This window comes from Diadema setosum, chromosome 20 (genome assembly GCF_964275005.1).
Source record: "Diadema setosum chromosome 20, eeDiaSeto1, whole genome shotgun sequence".
Taxonomy (NCBI): Eukaryota; Metazoa; Echinodermata; class Echinoidea; order Diadematoida; family Diadematidae; genus Diadema; species Diadema setosum.
In genome coordinates this window covers 6276636-6302321 of record NC_092704.1, presented here as the reverse complement: position 1 = coordinate 6302321, position 25686 = coordinate 6276636, and the positions used below count along the sequence as shown (strand labels likewise).

The window sequence follows — 25686 nt, the reverse complement described above, 5'->3', positions numbered from 1 at the left end:
AGGAACATAGAGAGAAAAACACAAAAATCCAGGGAAAAAGAAAATTACTCAGGAGTAAGGAAAGAGAGGATTGGAGGAGAAATTCTAGACAGCCTACGCACCTGTTAGTTGCTGTTTGTGTGATTAGCAAGCTGGTAATCCAACCTGGGCAAACAGCGACTGAGAGCCGCAGCTCTCGCTGGGAATACACGCCGTCGAGACTCCTGTTGATGCGCGTGAAAGCTAATTGCATTGATTTATCGTCTCACCATTGCCAGGTATTGATTTCGACCAATTTTTTTTTTCTTTTTTTGCGCATTCCCGTACGCGCGGGGCGGTATCTGTGCTGTGCAAACCGCAAGGGGGATTAAGTCGCTCAGCCCCAGAAGGGGGCACCACGAAATGAGAGTGTTCCTGTGGATAAGGGGATTGGTTTAGGGGGTCATGAACCTTTTTCCGCAGAAGTGTATACATGATAATGATGATGATTCTTAAAATAGTTTCTGCAGTTTGCTGCAGATCACTGCTTTTATCCTATCCTTTACATTATTGTTGTTGCCATTTCTACTTTTGATCAATAAGAAAACCTCACTGACATGGAAGAAGGACATGAAACAAGTTTCCCTTGTTAAGATTAAGTGCTTTAACAGCTGTTGATCAGTAGTTTATCCTTGGAGACTATCATTGTATGCATATAGGACAGACGTTGAGTAATTCCTTGTTTCCAGTCAGGTTTAGCCATTGTGTAAACTAGCTTCTTTTCTGTAAAGATTTATACTGTGCATTGTTCGTACAAGTCAAGTTTAATTGCCATGCTTGATTGTGTCCGGCCATATCATCATTAATGTACATGGAGTAGAGTTGTGTCACTGGTCATATGTTAGCCTATGCATTTTAGCTATCTTGACCTGATATGAACCTACTTCCTGTCATAGACTTCTTAGCTGAAACTTCCTATACCACTTTTGAAATACACTTGATAGTATGTATAGAATATTCATATGATATGATTATTTTTGTGTTCATATGTGTGTACATTGATGTAGATACTTAAACAAGTTTAAATCTTGTTGGTAACACCAAAATATCAAGAAAAGTTGTGATATGATGACTTTACTTTTGTGTCATGTGCTACATTTGTTAGAAAAAAGATAAACCCAATCAACACTTTTTGTTGTTGTAGGGGAGTCTGTTCTGGGCACAGGCTTGCCTGGAACACATTTTCCTTTAACTGGGTTTGCGTGTTTGCATCTTGATAAGTGTTTGACTATAATTGGTTGTGGTGTGATTCTATTTTATCACAGAGCCAATATTTACACTGTTTGAAACCGAGAAGTACTTCACACACAACTAGTGGAAGAAGCTGATAAAACCCCCCAAAAAAAATTTCCAGTCACATGTCTTTTGATACGTGGCATCAGCACGGCTAGAATTTCATTTCAGTGGAACATGATGAAAGTGTGTGTGTGTGTAGACTTGCCTAGCACCTTTCTGTGCACAATTTTGAATGATCTCTGTGCTGAAAGTACCGGGGTAATTTCCATAGAAATGATGTTTTTAGGATGGGGATAAAGCATGGGATGAGTGATATAGATAATGAATTATGCATGGAAGTTGGTCTCTGCATAAGGTCAAGGGAAATAAAATACATAGGTGGGTGTACAGATGGATGATTCCCGCTGCTCTTGATTTATATCATGATCAGTTATTTACTCAGGCATTGGGATGAAAAGTGAATTTCTTTCGCAAGTTTTCACCGCTGATCGGACAGTACCTGTATTTCATATCACTTTACTTTAATACCTATCCATTTAACATTTGCCATGGTGATACCAATGCTTCTGAATGGTATCAGAATGGCAAATTTTAAATAGAAAGGTAAGTAGTAAAAGTCACTTTTAGATAAAATGTTTGATACAACTTCAACATTTTCAATGCAGTAAAGCTTGCTATTAGGTGGACTTGTACAATGTATAACTGAAACTTACTTACAGTGGAGAAAATCAAATTTAACACATAGTTCCTACAATGCACATCTAATCCCCATTAACAAAAAGGTGTCAGTTAAGTAACAAAATCAATCATTTTCCATATGTTCCATATATTCCATATCTTCCATATATTCCTTATATTCCATATATTTCATATATTGTATCAATATGCCGTTTACCTATTAAAAGCAATGGTATTCCTCTCGGTATGTGCAGTAAAAGAGGGCATCAACCATGAAATTGAAACAGAAAAATGAGAGAAATATTACCATACTTGTGTTGGCATAACACAACATGTGTGAAAGCATTGTGCTTGGTGGAGGGGGGTGGGGATTGGGGACATCTCTTATGGAGATTGTTATTGAATTCAATGCTGGCAGGTGTGTCGGCTCTTTACAAAAAAAGTGGCATGATTGATTTTTCATTCATGGATTATGCTCAAGTTCTGTACAGAATTCTTAGTTTGCTAATCAAAATTGTGATTTACCCAACAACTCTGAGACATTTTCCTCATCAGCCTGAGTAGAAATGATTTCTTGTTTTTCAGCATTTTGTGGAAAATGGATTTTTTTTCTTTCTCTTTCTCCTTTAGATATGGATGTGTGGGGGAACGTTAGAAATTGTCACCTGTTCCCATGTAGGGCACGTCTTCAGAAAATCCACGCCGTACACGTTTCCCGGAGGGACGGGCAGAATCATCAATCGCAATAATCAAAGGCTAGCGGAGGTGTGGATGGACGAATTCAAGAATTTCTACTACAGAATATCACCAGGTAAGGTTTGATTTGGCCCTCAAGTCATGATTATTCCCTCCAGAAATCTGTATATTATTTCTTTCAAAGAATTCAATAACAAAACAGTCACAAACCTTAATATCAAAATTTCATTTTCTACAATGTAAATCTATAACAGAAAGAATAATTTCATGTAATACACTGTAGCTTGTATGAGAATATTAATATACATACCTAGATTGAGAAATGGCTACCTGTATTTCCTCAACACAAACACACTCATTATACACACACATGCATAAACACATTCTTATAAGAGGCTTCAACTGGGGATATGATAGTTTGCTCATGATAACCAGGCATATGCCATTATTTGATTTTGAAAAAAAAATAATAATTTTTCCAATTATTAATTGACTATTAGAAATTTAAAACCATCAAAAGTAATATTCTAATTCATTTAAGTAAATTAAGAATAAGGCTTCATGTTGTGTTGGTTATACACAACAGTGGAGGATCCATGTAGAAATTTCAGAATTTCCCTTTCTGAACAATGTGAATAAATTTCTATTTGCCAACATGCAGGCATTTAATATGCAAGAGGGGCAGGTGCATTACATGTATATTACCCTTTGTGCTTTTTCATTTGTTTTGAACGCTCTGAACAAATGGGTATGTTCCCGCTGTGAAATGTGTGGACCCTGGTTGCTTGGAGGGAAACATTATGACAATAATATCCCCTATTGAAGCCTCCTATGACAATACACACTCATGCAGATACAGACACAAGATCTCTGCACATAAAAGGAAATGTCCTCTTTATTCATGGTTTTTAAAATAGACTTTTATGTGATATTGTACTCTCTTCAGGTCTAATTAGTTTATCATCATCAGTACTGCACTTGAAATATAAGTATGACAGCCAAGTAGGATAAATAATATTAGTTGTTATCACAATATTACTTCTTGTCAGCTCTGGATCAATGTCCTTGAATTTGATTCTTCTGCTTGTTTTGTCCTAATGAAAGCTCAATTCTCACCCTTTGTTTCCTGTCCTACATAGTGTCTTTTTTTTTCAAACCATAGAATTGTGTGTTGAAAGTTCTAATTTGTCATGAGGTGAATTTTTCATGAATGTATTTCTTTTGCAGCCCCATCTTTTCTCTCCTCAGAAGTTCAGTTAATCCCCCAGTGATAATCGGTATGAATTTTGATTCCTACAAATTCTACTTTTGCTTTTAGGAAGGCAGCAGTCATGAACACTTCCTATTACTTACAGGCGTCTGGAATACAGCAAACCATCTACAGTTATATTTTAAGATTTGAGGTATCTTTGCAAGGTTGTTTGATCAGAGGATGTATTATTGAAAACTCATTTGGTTTAATTAAACAATCCATGAAAATAGCATGCACTTGCCATTTATGGCACATCTCTCTTGAGCTTTACATGTATGTGTGTGCACGCATGTATGTTTAGGTACACTTATTGATGCTGAGAAAGCATCTTACATGTTTATTACATATCGCAATGCTTTTAATACCCTGGAGGATGACACAGTAATGCCACAAGGTTTTACAACTGATTGCGCTAGAAGTCTTTTATGTCGTTTAGAGAGCACTAGTCACTGCAAGTACATATCAAAGGCCAGAGAGAGTCCAAGCGGTCAGTGCTGGAATCGAGGCCGAGGTGTGAAGCGGGGCAGAATCGAAACCGGCAATCAAGATGAGATTCCCATTTTTTCCACTTGGAGAATGAAATTTGATCAGCGGTGATCATCTTTGCATGCCGATAGTATTTGTTTCTACTGTGGGATTTCCCCTTCCTATGGCTGAACACCAGATAGGGGTTTCCCCTCCCACTAAGTAACCTTTTCCCTTCATCATTTCTTGTTGTTTTATCAGTCTTTTTGTTCTCTTGATCTGTTAGTTATTAGCTTCTCGAGGGTATCAGTGTTTTTCCATTGTCTGTATTTTGGATGATAGTCATATTTTTTTTCTGTCTTTTATTGGAATTTCACATGAACACAAATCGCTCGAAGTAGGTGTGATTTGCTCATCGATAACAAAGATATTGTCTCATGGGGAAAAGGACAAATTGAAGGAGCAGAGAAAGAAGCATGAAAGTCTCAAGAAAAAAAGAAAAAATTGTCAACTCCCACTGAAAATGCATGAATTTATTATTCCTGATGTGTTTCTTACTTTCTTGTTCTTTTTCTCTACTTTCAAAACAAGTTCGTTCTGTGGACACAAAAGAGAGTTCAATTTGTGTGCCATTATCTTGAAATGCGCCTTGCAGCAAAGGTAATTTTTTTCAAAGTGGAGTGAATTTTTGCCTTTGCTTTTGCTCTAGGAAGTTTGATTGGGAGTGTAACATTGTGTTCTACTTTAAAAAAAAAAAAAAAAAAAAAAAACCTTTCATGATTTATTTGTTAGTTCTGTAAATTTTTATAGATGTGATGACCTGAGATAAAGTAAAAGTAGGATAACTCCTGGTGAAGCTTTTCTGTGAGAAAGGAGTTTGGATCAATGTGTAATCCAATACATGAAAGTATTTGGAACATTAGCTAATCATTTGCAGCAGTTATAATAGTCATTTAGTCATATTTTCAAGGAATCTGATTATCATCTGTAGCACTGTCAATCAAAGAAAAAAATAGTAACCACCTTTATTGGATAGTTGTATAAATATTCAGGTTGCCAGTGATTTAAATGATATGGAAAAGAAAAAAGGTACTGATGAAGATATAGTGTAGGTGTGCATGGCTAAAACTCTGTGTCCTGAAATTCTTTACCATGTAGAATGAGCTTGGTACAGTCCTGGCTTTAAGTGAAATTTTCGTGTGTTTATTTTACAGGTTTAAAAGTGATGTGATCTCTTATATGAGGAAAGAAATTGAAAATTTTGCAATAATTTGTCTGGTTGTATCTAAGACCTCACTCAAACGCTTTACAAGAAAATTCATGTCAAATGATTTTAGCAGTATCCATCTTTAAAAGTCCACTTAACCTAATTTTAACCTGAAATTTGCGATGTCCATGTGTGCTTGACTTGAAGAGTACGTTGAAAAAAACGTTGCAAGCTGGCAGGACATTTTATCAATTCGATACCACTTTTGCCCAATGAGGGCTCTTGAGCATGTTATCAGATATTTTGTTTACCTGGTACAACGACTTGATGCTCTACAGGTGTGTGTTTGTGGGTTTGACCTAGTCACCGTATCTGTAGACATTATCAAGTGGAACGAGTTACCTTTTCTGCTGTTCATTCTTCTCTCCAGAAAGAAACCGTCAAGGACAATTTTCCTTTTCTCTCTTAGTAATACTTTCTCTCTCTCTCTCTCTTTCTGTCCAAGTTTGCCTGGTGAATGCCCCCCCCCCCAAAAAAAAAAGAAGACATTTCATCGGATGCCCATTTCCAACAAGCACATAATCCAAATTCATTAAATTTTTTTTTTTTTTTCCGTCGAGATGTTTTCATTGCAACTGATTGACAAATTGCCCCACATCGACGTAAATAAGCACTGAATTGATCAGTGTTTTAGTAGTAGCCATGATAAAAAATCATGGACGTACATACTCGAGCAGGATTCGAACCTATGACCTCCTGATCACCGGACAGGCGTCATCTCCACTAGACCACCGAGCTTTCGCCCGACAGCAAGTGTTGGTTCTAATCCTTATAGCATGCAGCGGGTACTGCTTTGTTATTCAAATTCATGAAATTTTTCTGTCGAGATGTTTTCATTGCAACTGATTGACAAATTGCCCCACATCGACGTAAATAAGCACTGAATTGATCAGTGTTTTAGTAGTAGCCATGATAAAAAAATTTACATCGATATGGGGCAATTTGTCAATCAGTTGCAAAGCACATAATCATTCCAGTCCGTGATCTTACGCTGGACTTGTGCAAGTTTTGCCCACAAACCATGCCTATGAAGTAGTTCATTGATGTTTTGTTCCTTGCAAGCTTGAGACGGCATACGGGCCTCTTTTTTTTTCCCTCGTGCGAGGTCCCAGATACTTGAGATATTATCATGGGAGAGTTTCCAAGCCGGTAGTGGCAGAAATGCACTCCAAACCTTGTTTATGATGCTCTTGTGGTGTTTGTAATTTGACTCCATGACACACTTTTCTTGAACAGTGCCAGTTTCATTTACTGTCTTTCGTTTTGGGGGAAAATTTCTCGTAGTCTAAACTCTTCTGTTCTGAGAAAATGCCCTACTGTTTAAATTGACACCAATTAAAAATCTTTCCTTGTTATCATTATTCATAAAATTATACAAACTAAATCAGTGCAAAACCATGAAAATGGAAGAGCCATTGAAATTTAATGTCCGTGTGATTCTATGGGAAAACTACTGTTGATTCCTGGATTCTCATCCTTAAAATACTATTAGGTGGAATATCTCGATTGTGAAAATTATAGTTCCGTGTTGAATCCAAGGAGGAGTAAATTTCAGTTTAAAGCCCCTTTTTTTTTCTGTGCCAGGGACTTTGGACAGTGGTATACAGTGCTATTGGAATTTGTGTGTCATTTGGCATTCAAAGCACAAAGAGGGTTAAATTTTGCATGCTTAATCCGTTGAGGAAATGCGTGTTTTAGCAAAATCAGTCCGTCCTCAACGTGTTAAGAGTGCACTGTTGTCTGTGATCAACCAGTGACTTCCCTGTGGATAGGAAGTCCCAAGTTTTGTTTTTTTTCCCTCTACAGTACAGTAAATTTTTTTCCGAGAATTGGAAATCCCCACGTTTCTAGGAGACTTTTGTTTGTTCTCTGTCCTTTCCAGTACAGTTGATCGTAATGATATATGGGCACAGTGAAGGCACAAATGTGAATATGCCGATGACAGATGGATCGATTGTGATTCACTTCATTCAGATATTATGAAGCTTGCATTAAAAATTAATACGGTAGCCACCAGTGTGTAGGGTTTTTGTGTAGAGAGGGAGGAATACGGGTAGGATGGTATCACTGTCATTCCCTGGACTACTGTATGACCTGTCACTTTTGCAGGGGTTTAATTTTCACAAATTTTGCGAATTACTGCTGGATTGCGAATTTAACAACACGCGGAAATGTTGTCATGCACTAGTTTAATAGTGCACTTATGATAACCTTGGTGTCAATTCATGAAGACAGCATCTCGCGAAAATGTCTGTGACCTCATTCACAAAAATATCTGTACAGTGAATGTGAAAATAATGGCGCATACAGAACATAGAGGGCAAGTATGGTTCAAAGCTGCTTTTAGATGATAATTTTGGCTGGATTCTCTTGTAAGAGCACATGTGGTATTTTGCTGCTTAAATTGATCACCGTTGAGCACGTTTTATGCAGTCCATGAAGTAGAGTATGCAAATATCACGTTAACTCTCTCTGATGTCCCTGAGGCCCAATCGGTGCCACTTTGAGAGCTCTAGAACCAACCCCCTTGTATACCCTCTCCTTTCCTCTCTCTTTTGCTTTAGTCTCCCTTAAGACTTAAGAAAGCCCTTTCAAATTAGCAGCAGACCTTATGTGTAAACATGTTTAGAAGCAAGTTTTATGCTAATTTAGTAATTTGTGTAGGTCTATTGGCAAACTTGAATCATAGTTCTCTGAAGCATGCTTATAAAAGGATGTCTAGCCACTCATGACTCAAAAGCATTTGCAGATTAAATTTTACTCCATTCCTGGTGAGCTTTTGGAATTTGGACAGTTTGAATAAAAAATACAACTATTGATGAAGAAATACAACTTATTGATGATTTAGACCTCAGCTTGACCTCTAATGCACTTTTGCCGTGGTGCATGTATTATGGCTATATTTATAAGTGTCGACAGTATGTTGCATGACCCACATGCATTTGACAAGCCATGAAGATGGTGACAAAACTACTTGAATGTAGAATGTTTACTGCTGTTACTGGTTTGCTGCAGGGAGATGCATCCAGCTACCATATGGGTAATTCCGTGAAGTTGGGGCACAAAGTGTTACATTTTAGCATAACTCAATACTAATTATGCTATACATATATTCTTTATAGACTTTACATTTGTATTGAGACCATACATTTTCCTGGAAATTTTGTGCCATTCAGACTCAATTTTGATGAAGTTATTTTAAAAAAATGTAACGGTGTCCTGTAGCATCGTGACGTGTCCATGTAGCATCTTGATAGTTAAAATCTGGTCCTAAAAGACAAATTAATGCAATTAGCTTGACCAAAATTTGATATAATACGCATAATTACTAGATTAGTCAGATAGCCAAATATCTTAACTCTGTTTTCCACAGTTTTACTTTTACAAGAAAATTACACAATGTGTCACTATGCTACACGGTGTCCACCAAATGTAACAAAAAAGGACACCGCGTAGCATCGTGATACATTTTGTAATTTTCTTTTAAAATTAAAACTGTGTACAGGAAATTTGAGATATTTAGCTATCTGACTAATCTAGTAAATATGCATATTACATCAAATTTTGGTCAAGCTAATTGCCATAATTTGTCTCTTAGGACCAAATGTTAAAATTTCACGATGCTACATGGACACGTCACGATGCTACAGGACACCGTTACATATTGTTTAATAACTTCATCAAAATTGAGTCTGAATGGCACAAAATTTCCAGGAAAATGTGTGGCCTCAATGCAAATGTAAAGCTTACAAACAATAAATGTATAGCATAATTAATATTGAGTTATGCTAAAATGTATTTTTCAAATATCACGATGCTACATGGACACTGCCCCAACTTCATGGAATTACCCATATATATGTAAGCACTCCATATTATTAAAGCTCTGAACATGATACAGCCGTAAGTGTGTTTAAGAAACCTGAATCATGAACAAACAAGATTAGGAATTTTGTCTATACAGAAGCATCACAACAACTAAATAATAGTTGGCAATGTGAACACGGACAGGCATTGCAGACAATTGCCTGTATGTCAGCATCTCTAGAGCCTGCAAATGGCATGACCCTCAGGGAGCGGCTGGCCACTGAGATTGAGAAGAACCAGACACCAGTGGTCATTGCACTCTCCCATGAACCACCAGCCATCCCTCCCCCTCCTCCACCCTCACCCTTTTACCCCTAACCCCCTTCCACCAGCTCCTTGCACCCCCATTCCTGTGAGGGCTGGTGATCGCCTCACTAGGAGTGTGCAGGCGAATACTAATGAGCTGTATATCTCTGGATGGACCATGACCGTTGAGAGTCGCTGTGTCCATTTGCTGTCCTCATTCGTCATGACTGCTTCCACCCCCACCCCCCCCCCCACACACAAAGACAATGACACCACGTCAAGGTCACCAGTTGTATGAATAAACTTGAAATAAATGGCGCAAAGAATGATTTCAGAATGGAAAGATCAGACAAGCTGTGTATAGTTTGTGAACTACAGTGAATGTTGGATTAAGTTCTGTCTTTGTAGTTGTTCTATTACTACTTTTAGTTTTTGTTAGAAATATTCATTGATTAAAAAGAAAATAGGAGGAACCGATAAATGGTGGAGTTTGCAAGAAACCTGAAGAAATTTCTCCATTGCGCAATATTTCATAGGCGTGCTAAGGTATATGAGAGAAAAACAGGGTTAGTTCTATATTCCTGTTTTGTGCTTTTGCCTTAATTATCTCCTTTATGGTACCCCATTTCCAGTAGCTGTGTGATTCGACACATTTCTTGAGGCATAAACTGTGAAAATGTCAGTAAAGCACCGGAAGCCCTTTACGTCCTTATATTCTAGTTGTTCATGCTGGTATGTTTCTCAGCCGGTGATCATTTTATTTGTTTCCCCGTGGCTGCAGTGCGAACGGCCAGCTCAAGCTGCCAGAAGTCATTCCGCACATTAGCTGCAAAAGATGGATTGCGCATCGAGAGACGTAGAAGCAAATGGATTGAATTGACTAAGTAAAAGCCATTTTAGCCAATATAGGAGCCGGAGGGACCCTGCAGTGCTCAACGCTAACCTTTAAAAGTTGGAGAAAGTTCGTCATTTTCATGCGACAAATCAAAGAGTGTGATCGCTTTCAATTTGAGTGGGCAAGAGTCGTCAATCTTGCACTCCAGTACGATGACAGTCACCCAAAGAGAGAGAGAGAGAGATTTACACGCATCACCCGCCATTCAACAATCATTCATCACTCTTCCTGTAGTCAGTGTCGTAAACTCTCGTTGCCATGGCGACAGGCGCTACCGCTCCATTCGATTCGCATTCCAGCGTTGAAGTACGATGCACGCATTCTCTTTTTTTCACAGAACGCACATCACCGCTCTCCCTGCACTTTCAGCTGCATGGGCTGCGTGACGGAACCCCAAAAGATACAGTAGCATCCATATGAGATGGATTCACTATCATTGTCCCACCGAACTCTGCATTCCCTATGTCTGACAGCTTAACCCGTTGAAGACGAGTACCGAGTATACTCGGGGAGGTGTCTATGGGATGTGCGTGTGTAGCAAAATCAGCCCGTCCTCAACGGGGTAATGACCAACTGGAACGTCATTGTGATCTTTAAGGTCCCACGTATAGGTTTTACTATTGAACGTTGCATGCCGGTCGTATCAGGGCAATTACCCCCCAAGCTAATACTGGTTAGTGATAAGGTTAGAGTAAAGATTAGGATTCTAAGGTTAGGTTTAGGGTTAGAGTTTGGGTTAGGGTTAGGATTAGTTCAGGATTAGGGTTAGGGTCAGGGGAGGGTCTGGGGGTAATTGCCCAGAGTAATTGCCCTAACCCATGCCAGCCATACCAGTATTCATTCTCATTGCCTGTCTCTGACTCTGAAGTCTGTCTGTCTGTCTGTCTGTCTGTCTGACTGACTGTCTGTAAGTCTGTTTAACGGTACCTGCATCATCAGCAAATGCCGGCGCCTACAAGAGAAGCAGGTAGTGTTGGCAGCTCTCGTACTATAAGGGATGAATTTTGCGGTGAGGTAAACATTTGGAATATCCACAAAAATAATATGCATCTTAGATACGCATTTTTTGTGGGGAGAGAACATTGACCAGATTACATCTGTTCTTTATGCGCTGGTCACCAGAGTACATGAAAAGAAACCGTAACTGGCACTGGCCTGCTCGATTAGAATTGCTCATCAACAAATAAGTGCATCAAAACATGGTCTCATCAGTTAAATTTGACTCTAGTTGAGATTCTTTGGCTGTGTGTATACTTATGTAGAGATAAATAAGTGATAAAGCTGTACACATACCATTACAGGGATTCCAGAATATATCCAAGTTGGTGGCAAGACATTTGCTTTAGGGATGTGATAGAGGTTTAAGTTTAGTTTGATGTGAGATTAGGATAAGGGTTAGGGTTATGTTTGTAGGTACGCGTAGAATCTATGTTTGGCTTTATAGCGTGCAGATATTTCATGGGAGCAACTGTCGCAGGAGCAAATGTCTTGGAACCATCCAAGTCAAGTATTCCTCGCCATTGCATGGTATCCCCAAACTATTTGTACCACCTCGGGTCTTTAAAGCACTTGTGCTGTTTACACCTAGAAGTACCCTTTGAAGTCAGTCGATCGATCACAGTCAAGTTTTTATGGATGCATTAATCATCGATGGAAAACAACAATGGAGTCTGCGGCTTGCAATTTATGAGGCTGTTCCCGAAATATTGATGGTTGAAAAAAACTATTGTTCATAGACAGCACAAATTGTAAATTTTGTTGGTATTATTGTGATTCTCTCTGGCAATGACTGGTATAATCAGGTTCATGTGGCACACAGGTGGATATTGAATTCAGCAGAGAAAACAAATTAACCTTTTGAGCAGAAGTCGGGGATTTGTCTGCAAGCTATGTGGATTGGCTGTGCTGAAAAAGGGATTATGTACACGGTAATTCGTATCAATTTCCATTTCCTGTGTGATGATACCAAGAGAGCTATCTCGGAGATGCCATAATAACGTCTAATTTCACAATCACTCAATCTCTGATCTCGGTACCTACAATGTTGTATTAATTTCTACCACTCCTGTCGTCCCCGCCTGATACCATGCGTGACTCATGATAATAGAATTTTAGTAAGGCGACAGCTGATCAGCTGGCAGAGCTTGACAATGCCCTAATACCAGTTTTAGTATAGAACAGTAGCAGATTTATAGGCTGCCTGTCATTTCTGTCTGGCGTTCCGTGCCCCACCCTTTACAATGGGGCCCATAATGCCAGACAGGAATTTTTTATAGCCATATTGTTGTTGCCCCACCTGCAAGATCGTTCAGGACAGGTGAAGTATTTTAAGCTGCGGAGTCGCTTTCTTTTATTCTCTCTTCTTTTTTTTTCATATTCCTTACATATTTAAAGCTTGTCTGTGTGTATGCGTGTGTATTCAGTGTGTAAATTCATTGCAAGGAAGGAATTGGAAAGTACATTGCACTTGTGTGTAGCTGACACTCATGGTTGCCGACGCTCGCGGTCGTTATGGCGACAAGATAGTTTCACACTTGCATGTCAGTCTTGATGTCAGCGGTTGAATCAGTATACTCCTGCTCAGAGGCAGTGTTAATGTCCTTGTTAGCTTTCAGTTTCTATGAGGGGACAATGTGCATGATGAAAGTGAAATGCCATGTGGTGCAGTGATACAGATGGAGTAAATCATTCATGTGGAATTAATTCTGATCTTAATTCATTAAAAGTAAGAAATTTTTTATGGAATTTCAAAGTTTCCCCATGTTTTCAGCAAGCACTGGGGGTTGTCACCATATGTACGAAACAGAATGTCACTTGTTTGAAATCATATGTGAAAATGAAACATTTCTGGAATTCTAAAGTTTACCATATTGTTACTGTGTTGATATTGGTTGTAGCCACATAAGGCAAAAAAAAAAATTGTTGTATTGGCGTAACCCGCCCGACCCTAAAATTCCGCCGCCCCTATGTTTTTTTATTATTTTTTTTTTTTTTGCTATCGATATCAAGTATCTTGTTGACTGCGATAGTGATCGCAAAAACCCGGAAGTGGAAACGCTCTGGGGATATCGGATGTACGAAGGAGAGATCTCGCTAGCACCTCGCATAGCCTCGCTTGATCAGTACGTCATCTGTTTCCAACACGGATGCGTACTCTATCAAGATTTATACAGTGTATACTTAGTATTCAGACTGCAATGTATTGTGCACTGTTTTGCCATAGGTTTCTGTGTGGAGAACTTACACGAATCTGTATTTGTGGGACTGTTAATAGAGATCGCCGTGTGCGATGAAAAGATCGTACATATGGGTCAATTTGCATCTATCTTATAAGTCAAAATAGTAAAATATGAGGTGAAAACATTCAGAATAGGGATTTCAACATCTTAAAAATTCTGTGAAGGGTATAATTTGAGTAATATCGGCCTCATAAATGATTTGTAGAATAGATGAACACAGCACATATGGTGCAACAGTTGTAACTGATGAAGTCTTGATGTGGCATTTTACAATGTGCACATTCCCTAGTTGGAAAGAGAAATCCAGAACTTAACCTTTGACCCTCCCGGAGTGCATTCCTGTGATGTTAGAATGAAACCTTGTGGGCCAAGCGATTGCCGGGAGTGCATTTTCTGCATACTTCCATGTAATTTTTTTTTTGTCTCTGTTTAGTTGGGAGGTGAAGAATGACGTAGGAAGCACATTGGTCTTAACCTTCTTCCGTGGAACTATGATGGTTACAGCAAACTGCGTGCATGTGCGTGGGGGTGATGTAATGAATTTCGTGCCTTCCTCCCATCAGAATCCATACCTGGGTTGTGACAGTCGAAAATTATGAAGGATTTTTTTTTCCCCCCTCCTTTTTTGATGTGTCGAATGGGTGGGAATCATGACTGATTGCAAGAAAATTGGAGCCAAGTGCATTTACGGTAATTTATTTTGAAACATTATTGTGGATTTCTTCATGATTGGACCGTAGCTGTGCAGCTTAGCTCCAAATGCTGAGAACAGCTGGAGAAATGGTGATGTCTGAATTTAGTACCAATTGTGTTCATCACTCTCAGCTCTCCCCCTCTCTGTCTATCTCTCTATCTCTCTCTCTCTTTCTCTTTCTTTCTCTCATGCGAAGATCTCCCTTTCAGAATCAAGATGTCTGCCGTCATCGATGTCGAAAGCAAGGTCAATTTTACTGAACATTCTCCCATAGGTGCAGTGGGTGTTCCGACAGTGACGCACCACCCACATAAGTAAACAGATGCCTGGTTTGACATTTGTCTGCTGTAAAACGATGGTGAATCAAAAGAGAAGAAAGCAAATGTATACACGCCTGGGCCCCATTTCATAAAAAGTTGATACGGTGACAACTCTTGCTGGAATGGCAATTGCCATGGTAACGATGATAATCCAGCTGCCTGATTGGCTGTTGCTACATGTATATGGGAAGTTGCCATTCCAGCAAGAGTTTTTATCATAACATCTTTTATGAGATGGGCCATGGTTCTTTAAACACTAACATTAAAGCATGCCTGAAATTACAATGATAGGGGACTTTATCATCATGTTATAATCTCCCTTAAGTATTGAAATCCATCATTCATATCTATGAGCATCTCAGTCAAGGCCATTGACTTAGCTTTGTGTGGTAAATGGGGGAACGTGCTTAGAAGTTGAAAGTGAAGGAAACCGCAATGTTGGGTCAAAATCAAAAGTGTGAGTGAATGTGGGAGTTGGAAAGTCGAGGACCCTTCATGCCAAGTGGAACGATGGTTTGCACCGTCCACTCCATCTGAAAGTGAGCCCTCGCTTGCCTCTTCAGCTACATGCAACAGTGACAACTTTGAGAGTTGTGTTTACAGCAATACCTCATCAACCTCTTCTCCTGGACATCTATACCTTTGGTTTGATTGGTATATTTTGTATTCAAGCTCTACCTGTTCTCTCTCCCCCCCCCCCCCCCCCCCCCAACCTTCAAAACCCCTCTGCTCAGAAGACCTCGGTTTGGGAATTTGAGAATCTTGTGGAAAATTGACTTGCCAAAGTCACAAGATGCTGAGATTTCTGCAAGGACATCGAGCATGAAACACCTGATACAATAGTAATTACGGTTGTACTCCTATCATTGGAGTAGACAGATACTGTACAGATCTGTGCTGGGGTCATACAGTGTACATGTAGGTCTGTGTGATGTACAAGTACAATTTCAAACTGCACAGTACACATCACATGAAAAGTAGATGCTGCTTGAGACATTGAGACATGTTATATTCCTAAACCTGACTTCATGATTTAGTTCGCATTTTAAGTATTGCCTGCGATTTATAAGATGACTTTTGTGTGCCATTTATGCCTGTATCTTTTCTATAAATATCCCTGTATTCCTGCTCCTGCAATTTTCTTGGATGTCATAAACACACCCACCTCTGCTTCGCAGGTGGGAAATGTTTTCCATGAACACTTTGACAGATTTCTTATCTTATCATGTAAATTTTTAATTGTAGGCAGGAGTCCCACTTTTGTCAGTAGGTGTTTAAGAAACATGTGGACTATTGCCATTGAGCTTATTGAGCTCGAGCTTGAGCTCTCTCTCACACAAACACAAACACACACACACACACACACACACACACACACTCACTCATACTCTATTAATGCATAGATACAATTTGTCATAGTTAGTAGTGACCATTGTCACAGTTTTATAGTACAGTTGCTTAGTGTTTCTGTCATTGAATAGCCTTCAACAATAAAAAAGAATAAGGAGTTTGCGCTTTCCTTTTCTTGAAACAAAAGTTCTCTTAAAAGTGGACAAGGTTTCATTTGTCTGTGTCTGTGTGTGCGCGTGCTGTTCATGACAAAGACTGACATACACATACATGTAAACATACACTCTAGTCATCTTTCTCTCTCTTTCTCTCTCTCTTTCTGCCTCAAAGTGTCTCTTTCTTTAGCGTCGTCTTTTTTTTTTCTTCTATTGGCAGTGATGAACTATTCTACTTATCTGCCCTGCAGACCCTTGTCTTCGTCAATATGTGACGTCTGGGCCAGATGTATTGTAGCCATGTCAGTTTTGACGAGGCTGCGCGGCCCGAGCCTGCCACGACGTTGATTTGGATTCTCCGCGAACATGGGAAGGCACATGTTTTGCACTCACTTTCTTTACCTCCTCTGAGAGTTTTATTTTTTCCTTCTTTTTTTTTTTTTTCTCTCGCTGATAGGGCAGATCAGCTTTGGGCTTGAGAAGCGGAATGAGTTGGCAGTCGTCCATTCTTAAATTGAATGCACTCCATCACTCTTTCGTCAAACGAGTTTTTCCTTCTCTCTCTCGCTCTCCCTTTTTATCTTTCCTATCCATCAAGAGACTGATACTTTTCCCTCGCCTTCAAGAATTTGATATGAATATCATGTTTCTGATTAATTCTCTCTTGTTACTCTCCATTTGAGCACGAGTACAATGTAGCTTTTGTGTGTACGCGTATATACAATGTACTGCTGCACAGTGAAAGAGAAAGTTTTAATCTTCACAAACTCTCTGATAATCAGTGAGTTAAGACATCGCATCCTGTGGTTTAATATTTTTTTCTGAATATTGAATTGATTTTTTTTTCTAAGCAGTACTTCTCTCCCCCCCCCCCCCCCATTCATATGCATTTGTATCCGTATGTCCTTCTGCTGGTATAATTGCAGGTTGTTGTTGTTGTTTTTTTTTTAGATATGATTAGTAGTAGTAGTGGTGGTATCATCTGTTTCATCGTTTCAGTTTCAGTTTTTATTTTTTTCATGTATCATATTACTGTCACCATTATCATTCTCATTTCTCATCTATTGCATTTGTTATTGAGACCATGCAATTTGAATGTATTCACATGTCTGATTATTCTGTTCCTGATAAAAGACATGCTGATTCTGTCTTTTATGTGTACATTGTATTTCATTGTAATTTATAAAACCATTGTGATTTCTTTGTGATGCTAGGACATGGACATGCAAAAGGCCAGCCGGCAGACGAGGATTGTGCCGAACCAAGTGTGCAATATACTGAATATCCACTGCCCCCTTCTGTATACAATCACATATCCCTCAATTATTTCTCCCTTCAATTAACTCCTTCAGTCCCGTCTATGATATGTATAATGTATGATGTGAGTAGCATGTTAAGACCTCGGTCCTGTGAGACTTAACAGCAATATCTCTCCTCCTCTGTTCTTCCCTCCCCATCCTGCCCCTACCCAACCCCCACCCCCACCCCACTCTGTGCATACAGGTGTAAGAAAAACGGAGTACGGTGACGTCAGTCAGCGCAAGAAGCTACGAGATCGGCTAAACTGCCATAGCTTCGAGTGGTACCTAGACAATATCTATCCCGAGTCGCAGTTTAGACTAGACTTTAAGGCTATAGGAGAGGTGAGTACCAGTGTCTGGCCACTGAGGGCAGCAGAGACATTCCCTTTTATTTTTCTGTCATGTTCTCAGGTCACACATTCCTTACTGACACTGTATGAACAATTAGATGTTATATGACTTTATAGTGCTTGTTGGCGTATTTAGAAAAAAAAATGGAGATCCAAAAAACTTGATCTTTATGTCAAGCCCACAATTTTCTCCTTGATGTTTTAAATCTTGATGTGCTGCATTGCTAGCTCTACTTACCCATCAGATGTTTCCTCAGCAACCAAAAAAAAAAAAAAGTACGCATAATTCCCAGTAACTTGCTCCCACCCCCCCCCCCCCTCCTCCCTCCCTTGTCAACTTGGTGACACAACATTATTTTGCTCCTGTGACAATTGCTCAGGTCTTATTTTCTCCAAGGACCTAGGGTTAGGGTTCGGATTGTGAGAGGATTTTAGGTTCAGTTTGATGTGAGGATTATGGTTAGGGTTATGTTTGAGGGTAGAATTTATGTTTGGCCCAGTGTGCAGATATTTCATGGGAGCAATTGTCGTGGGATCAAATGTCATGGAACCCTTAACCCGTGCTATACCGGATTTTGAAATTCCTCCATTATAATTGTTTGTACAGAACCTGACCAAGTTTCTGTATATAAAGGGTTCGTGAAGAAAACTTGAACAGAATGATGTAATAGGGGCATTTTCAGAGCAAGTGAAAATGTACTTTGCTTATTAAAACCCTTGTACACACATTTTCCAGTATTCTGTTTGTTTGTAGTATCAGGAGCGTCTATTATTTGTCACAATATTTCCGAGAGGGATAGGCCATTATAGAAAGACAAAACCTCGTTTCCATGTTAAGCTTGACTTGCCTCGCATTCCAGATATTTGTGGTTATTTTTCTGTGTATCATAACAAGTGTTTCCTGTGTTAAAACATCATACTACTCCCAGCCCTCTTATTATTTGTGTGCCTTTACATCCTAGCATTCCACATCCTCTTTACTTCTGTTTTCATTCATAACCACATTGTTCTTCTTGATATTCTTCTTGATATTCTTCTTCTCCTTCCTTGTTTTCTTTGATTCTGTGCTGTTTCATCCCGAGCTCCTTCTTTCCTTGTGCTATGAGTCCCCTTCTCCGTGATTTTTTTCCCCTGTAGACAGCACTTTGGCACAAGATATCGTTTCTCGAGATGGCATTTATTTTTCCTGTGTTACACAAATATTCAATTCCATTATCAAAACGATTAGACACTATTTTTGTGCTTTGTCTTTTTCACACACTGCATAAAAACATAAGTAATTTGGTATAATGGCACTTTAATATGATACAGAACCATCTTGAATTTCTTTTTGGAAGATACAGATTCATTATATTCAAATTCTGTCTTACATTTATTTCTATATATATGCACTACTCCAGACCATACTCATGATATTTGATGGGATTTCCAAGTCAGCTATTGTTTTTAACAGTGACCTTCTTTTTAGTCACTGATTACAAATTTTCCGGAAATCAGTTGCTTTGAGGAATATCTGTGGAAGACTTTTATTCAAACACTGATCCAGGCTCAGTGTTGCCCTTACTATACATTACTGCATCTTGTTCTCCTGGTCACCTGATGTTTTGATGGTATCATGTCACATGATCAACTCGTCAACTCCCCAATTACGAAATAGGCTGTAGGCAATCAGATATTGAGTATTCATTAAAGGGGCCCTGAAATCCAAATGCATGTTGATTTGTGTTGATTTATGATACCCTCAACATCACTTTTGCAGTGAAACGAATATCTAGAAACATTCCAGGTATTTTTAACAATTTTTTCTTCTATTTTTCTTCAGATTACTTGGGAACGCCCACAAAAAATCCTTCCAAACCAATATTCTTGAGATGACCTCATCTGTCAATCATTGCTAAAGTACTGCAATGTTTAACAAAAGACAATGGAATGCGCCTTCCTCTCGACTCAGCATAACTTGCATGTTTCTGTGATATTAATGTGACTAACAAAAGACATGGCGAGGGAACGTGCAAGTTATGCTGAGTCGAGGGGAAGGTGCATTCCAATGTCTTTTGTTAAACATTTCAGTACTTTAGCAACGATTAACAGATGAGGTCATCTCAAGAATATTGGTTTGGAAGGCTTTTTTGTGGGCGTTCCCAAGTAATGCGAAGAAAAATAGAAGAAAAAATCGTTAAAAATATATGAAATGTTTCTAGATATTCATTTCACCGCAAAAGTGATGTTGAGGGTATCATAAATCAACACAAATCAACATGCATTTGAATTTCAGGGCCACTTTAAAAGCATTCACCATCACCAGGACCAACCCATCAGAATTAGCATCAACCTCTCCCACCCTTCACAACAATATACTCTTTCTGTACCCCATCCCCTGCTCATCCCTTCCCCACCTACTCAACTGCCCCCCCCCCCCAAAAAAAAAAAAAAAAAACCCACAAAACACAGAAAGTGTACGGAAGGAAAACCTGTGCAATTATTGGGCAAATTGGCAACACCTTTAACTCTTCTATAGCAGGTGCTCCCTTTCACTGCTTGCTAAGGGGAGGCCAGCTATAGAGTTACAGTGCTGTGGTGCCGAGCAGCACTAATGACAAATTCAGCGGTCATTTTAACGGTCACTTTAGTGGGTTAGCCACCCTGAATTTATATATTGCCCCACCCCACTTCTTGTTCTTTTATGTGCAGGAGAAAACACTTGATCTACAATAGGAATGCTTATCACCTCTCATCATGTACAAAAGCATGATGAGTCTTTTGCTCTTATAGCTTGATTTTGATTTGACTAACGCTATTTTGTTTTCTTCAAGACATGACCTACAAAGAAAAATTGTTCCTTGTGTCATGCAGTGTGCAAGCTTATCTACAATATTGATGAAGAATGCTGATTTAGATAAAACTAGAATATTAGGACAAGACCAGCCTTGACTAGTCCTATTTTGAATGTCGTGAGAAAGAGAGGCATTGAATAAAAGCAAAAACAGCCCGTCTGTTTGTAAAATGACCAGTTCTGCTGATTAAGGAAGACTTGGCCAGCTTTGAATGGTACTAAATTAAGAGAAAGCAGCCATCTATTAATGAAAAAAAAAAAATCAAACAAAACACAACTGTACTGCTAAAAAAATTATATATAACTATCTATATTAAAAGAAACCAGTACTACTAGCTATGTAAAATTCAGCTTGTTTTTACTATATGTCCATCCCTTTTTGTTTTGAAATCATATTGCAATCTCGTCTGCAGATCCGCAACGTAGAGTCGCACAAGTGCCTTGACAACATGGGGAGGAAGGAGAACGAGAAGGTGGGAATCTTCTCCTGCCACGGACAGGGAGGAAACCAGGTAAGGACTGCATCCTTTCCCCGCATCCTTCCAATCTCTGGTCTCTTCCAGGAGGAGGAGGAGGAGGAGGAGGAAGAGGATCAACTGATGCACAGAGCTGCCAAGTCACCCTGATTCTGATGAACTGTAAAAGTGGAAATTTTTCGCGTTGCTGAAATTTTCGTGCATTTCGCACAACCAGAAACTAGTGCAAAAATGAAAGCACAGGAATATTTTTACTTACTATATGATCTAGCAAGTTCACATCTTGATTCTGCAGAATTAAAAACATGTGAAACTAATCTCACCCGGCCAAGTGCGAAAAATTACTGGTGCGAAAAATACCTACTTTTACAGTATTCTCCCAGAAAACTGAAATTTCTCATCATGTCCCAGCAATAGAATAATGTAAATTTTTGCGTATTGACTGCAGGGTTTTCTCAAGAAGTAAGACTGCAGAATCTTGGTGTGGCCTGTATGTGAAGATAATGAAAGTCATCAGAGGATTCAAAATCTGTGAATCACCCGATAAACCTTACACATGTATACATGCATGGGACTACACTCCTTGAGAGTGGAAAAAGAAACACTGTAAGGATGAATTGCGATGCAAGGAGTCACTATTATGTATCAAGACTCAAAAGGAGAAATAATTTTGCAGACTTTTAATCACATTTCTCTTCAACACAAGGTAAGTTATAAACGTAACTTTGAAAGCGTGATGCACTTCATTACTGTAAAGACGTCAATTCTTTCTGCTTCCGCTATTTTGTTGTTGTTGCTGTTGTTGCTGCTGCTGCTGTTGCTGTTGTTGCTGCTGCTGCTGCTGTTGTTGCTGCTGCTGTTGCTGCTGCTGTTGCTGCTGCTGCTGTTGTTGTTGCTGCTGCTGTTGCTGCTGTTGTTACTGCTGCTGTTGCTGTTATTGTTGCTGTTGCTGCTGTTGTTGTTGTTGTTGTTGTTGTTGTTGTTGTTGTTGTTGTTGTTGTTGTTGTTGTTGTTAAATTGGGGGCTGAAATCTAGTGGGTTTTATGGTACACAAGCCTCCCTGATATAGGTTTTACTTTGGCCCATTGAGTTGGAAATGATAGACAAATGTCTTCCAGATTGCTCTTTGGAATATCCTTGATTTTGATTTGAGAAAGTTGGTCGCCAAAGGATAAAGTTTGGTGGTGACAAGTATCCTACAGGCTTTTTGTTTGTTTGTTTTTGTGTTTGTTTGTTTGTTTGTTTGTTATTACATCTGAGTAGCAGTCCTGAGCAAGACAACCACAATTCTTTTCACCTTTGAAACAGAGAAAAAGCAAAGCAATTCAAAGACAAGAGTCGGAACATATTTACATTATCATGATGGGGCACTTAAATTTAGTTCAAATAATCAACTTTACAGAACAACAGGTGTTGAGTGCAGTTTATTGTCCATTCACACTACCATAGTGTTCATGTCGTACTGTTAGTCATGAGATTTTTGGCAAAATATTTTTGTATATTATGTATATGTGTTCCTATATATACATGTATACATAAGATATATAGACACTGTGTTAAGTACGGTAGCTATAGTTTGAAGTGAACTTTTTGCCAGGTTTTGAAAAGGCTTTGAAAAGGAGTGCTGAATTATTTTGGTTTACCATACTTTGCATGGTGTGTGCATTTCAGCTGGAATCAAACTCCTTGGGATACTACTCCACTAGCTTTGTGTATTTCAGTGTGTCACAATGTCTGTATCTCATGTTGTTGTTCTCTGTCTATTACAGTCCATTGGACAAGCTCGCTTCACTAACACTGCGGTAATGAGTGTTTTAGAGTGTCGGGGACGCAGGCATGAATTTTACAGAGCATGGAAAATGCATGTTGGCATGGTAGCAGCATAGCTTGAATGAAAATTCGGAGACATTTCTCTCAAGTAACACAGACTGAGCACATCCAAGTTTGGAGAGAAGGGATCGACTAACAAGAGAATGCTGATACGTGTTTGAAGTAGATTTTGAAGTAGATTACTACCATAGTGATAATAAAGTCAATCTTGCAATATTGGTGTACAATATTTCCTGAGACATAGATATTCTTATTTGATAATTTCAGTATGTATGGTGATGATTTCGCCTCATCTTGTTTACGTAATGTGATTGTTTGATATGAAAATATGAAAACCTAAATTTCATGACTTTCCTATTTCATGTGAGATTTCATTGGAACTTCTCTTCTCTGTATGTATTTTCTGCTCTGTTTATGAACGTGTAACAAAGTAGTATTTCAATTTATCAAAAGTTTGCTAAAAGTGTCGTTACTTGTGGCGATACATGCAAGGGGAAAGTGCATGGAAAATAATACGCATTACCTTAGAGATCCGATTTATGGGTTGCGTTCACACTGGTGATAAACAGCATTCTGTGATGTAGTATTACTGTGGAACATCTGTGCTGTCATGTGGATGATGCCGACCTCCTTCAGTTGCTAAACATGCGATTGTGCTGAATGTCAAAGGGCGCCATCTTATGGCAAATATATTACAGGTTGCTGAATGAGATTCCTCATGCTAAAGTGCTCATGCATACACAACTGATTACTGTCTCATTAAAATTGCAAACAAAACACACAAAAAAAGCAATTAACAAAAAATTAAAGGATTGTGAGCTGTTAGAGTTCTCATTCTCTTTTTCAAAAGTGTTCCATTTTTTGTCTCTTTTTCTTCTTTTTTTGTATTTGCTACATGTATGTCTTTGCTTTATTCAGAGAAAACATTGAATTACATTTTTTTTTTTCATTTCTACTCGAATGCCCTACTGAAACAGCAAAATCAGAATATATTCAATTTGATTCTCTCTTCATATTTTTTTCTTTTATGAGACCGCAATGAATCTCATTTTCCTAGGCTTACCATTATGTCATTGCTGAGGTGTAGTGATGCCTGAAATATGTGACAATAGACCCACATGTTAGGAAAAAAAAAATAAGAGGGAAATAAGTTTGTTTTTTTTCTCTGTTTCTGTGATATTTGCATGTTTTACTTCAGTCCTCATCTTCAGAATATGCTCCTTCTTGCTTACCTGGTTTCCGTCCTACTTTTCTTTTCTTTTTGAACCTATTTAACCCTATTCTAACTGGGCTATTTGAGACCAAGTTTTTTCTGGGGGGGTCAATTTGACCCCCCCCCCCCCCCCCTTCAGATCTCGGCCGCCGATCACGCGATCGCCACAAAATTTTGCCTGAACATAGAGCCGGATGTCAACTACAAGATTACATGGTCATACAATAGAAAAATGTTGATTTCATATTTTTTAATAAATTAATTATGCAAATTAATGCATGAAATCATATTTTCACCTATAACTCCATCAAAAAGACTGAAGGATTATTAAATATTTGTGTCAGAGTTCCTCAAGACACATCAAACAATTTTCTTGTAAAAAAATAGTGCAATCAAAATCATTTTCTTTTGTTTTTTATTGTTTTGTTAATTTCTCATGTATTTTATTGTTTTTTCGATCTTTTGTTTTCTATTGTTTTTTGCCAAAATTTGTTGGAGGCACTTTTTCAAGCTTATCTACATTAGAATTGATTTATTTCAATGGTTAAAAGTTGAAATAATCTAATTTGTATCAATTAAACAAAAACACACAGTTTGCATTGGATTTGCACACGAAATCATGAATTCGAGCGGTTTTCGGGTTGACATGCATATGCAGAACATTGCATAACTTCAGAACGGTGTACCCGGACGTCGCAAATTTGGTCTCAAAATATGCGGGAGACTTCAATATAAGTGAGGGTTGATGTCCGGCATCCACTGTTGTAAAAGGTCTTCATTTAATTTGCATGGCATGACATTTTGCAAGGAGGCCATTCTATTTCCTTCTTGTGGCCTGCCGCCCATGACAGTCATCTGAAATAGCTCGAACAGGACTTGATGACTGTATGAATAATATGACAGTACATGGCTAGTAAATACTACATTATTAAAGGAGACATGGGGCCTAAAGGAGACCAATTCGTGTCTCCTTAATGTTCCCAACAATATTCTATCCCATTCAATCCATGCTTTACTGCTGACAATGTTCAGTACATATTTTCAAAACACTGTCTCTCATATGTTGAATCCAGCGTTGTACATGTGATATATTTCTCTCTCCAATTTATCATCCTGCAGATATTTGCCATCACCAAACAGAATGAGATTAAGCACGACGATCTTTGCCTGGACGCCTCGGCGAACTCACACTACAAGGATGTGACGATGATCAAGTGCCATGGCAAACACGGCAACCAGGAGTGGATTTACAAGGAAGAGGTGAGACATGATGAGCTGATGACCTATGGGTGGTTCTCTTGTGAT

At 38.8% G+C, this 25686-nt stretch overlaps 1 protein-coding gene across 1 annotated transcript in view; it reads left to right on the top strand.

Annotated features, from left to right (window-relative positions):
* LOC140244049 (polypeptide N-acetylgalactosaminyltransferase 13-like) overlaps positions 1-25686 on the top strand; it is a 123591-nt gene that overhangs the window by 95262 nt on the left and 2643 nt on the right. The window contains exons 7-10 of the mRNA XM_072323700.1: positions 2563-2743; positions 17882-18021; positions 21276-21374; positions 25501-25641. Coding sequence (XP_072179801.1) covers positions 2563-2743; positions 17882-18021; positions 21276-21374; positions 25501-25641 — 561 coding nt within the window. The remainder of the gene's footprint in view (positions 1-2562; positions 2744-17881; positions 18022-21275; positions 21375-25500; positions 25642-25686) is intronic.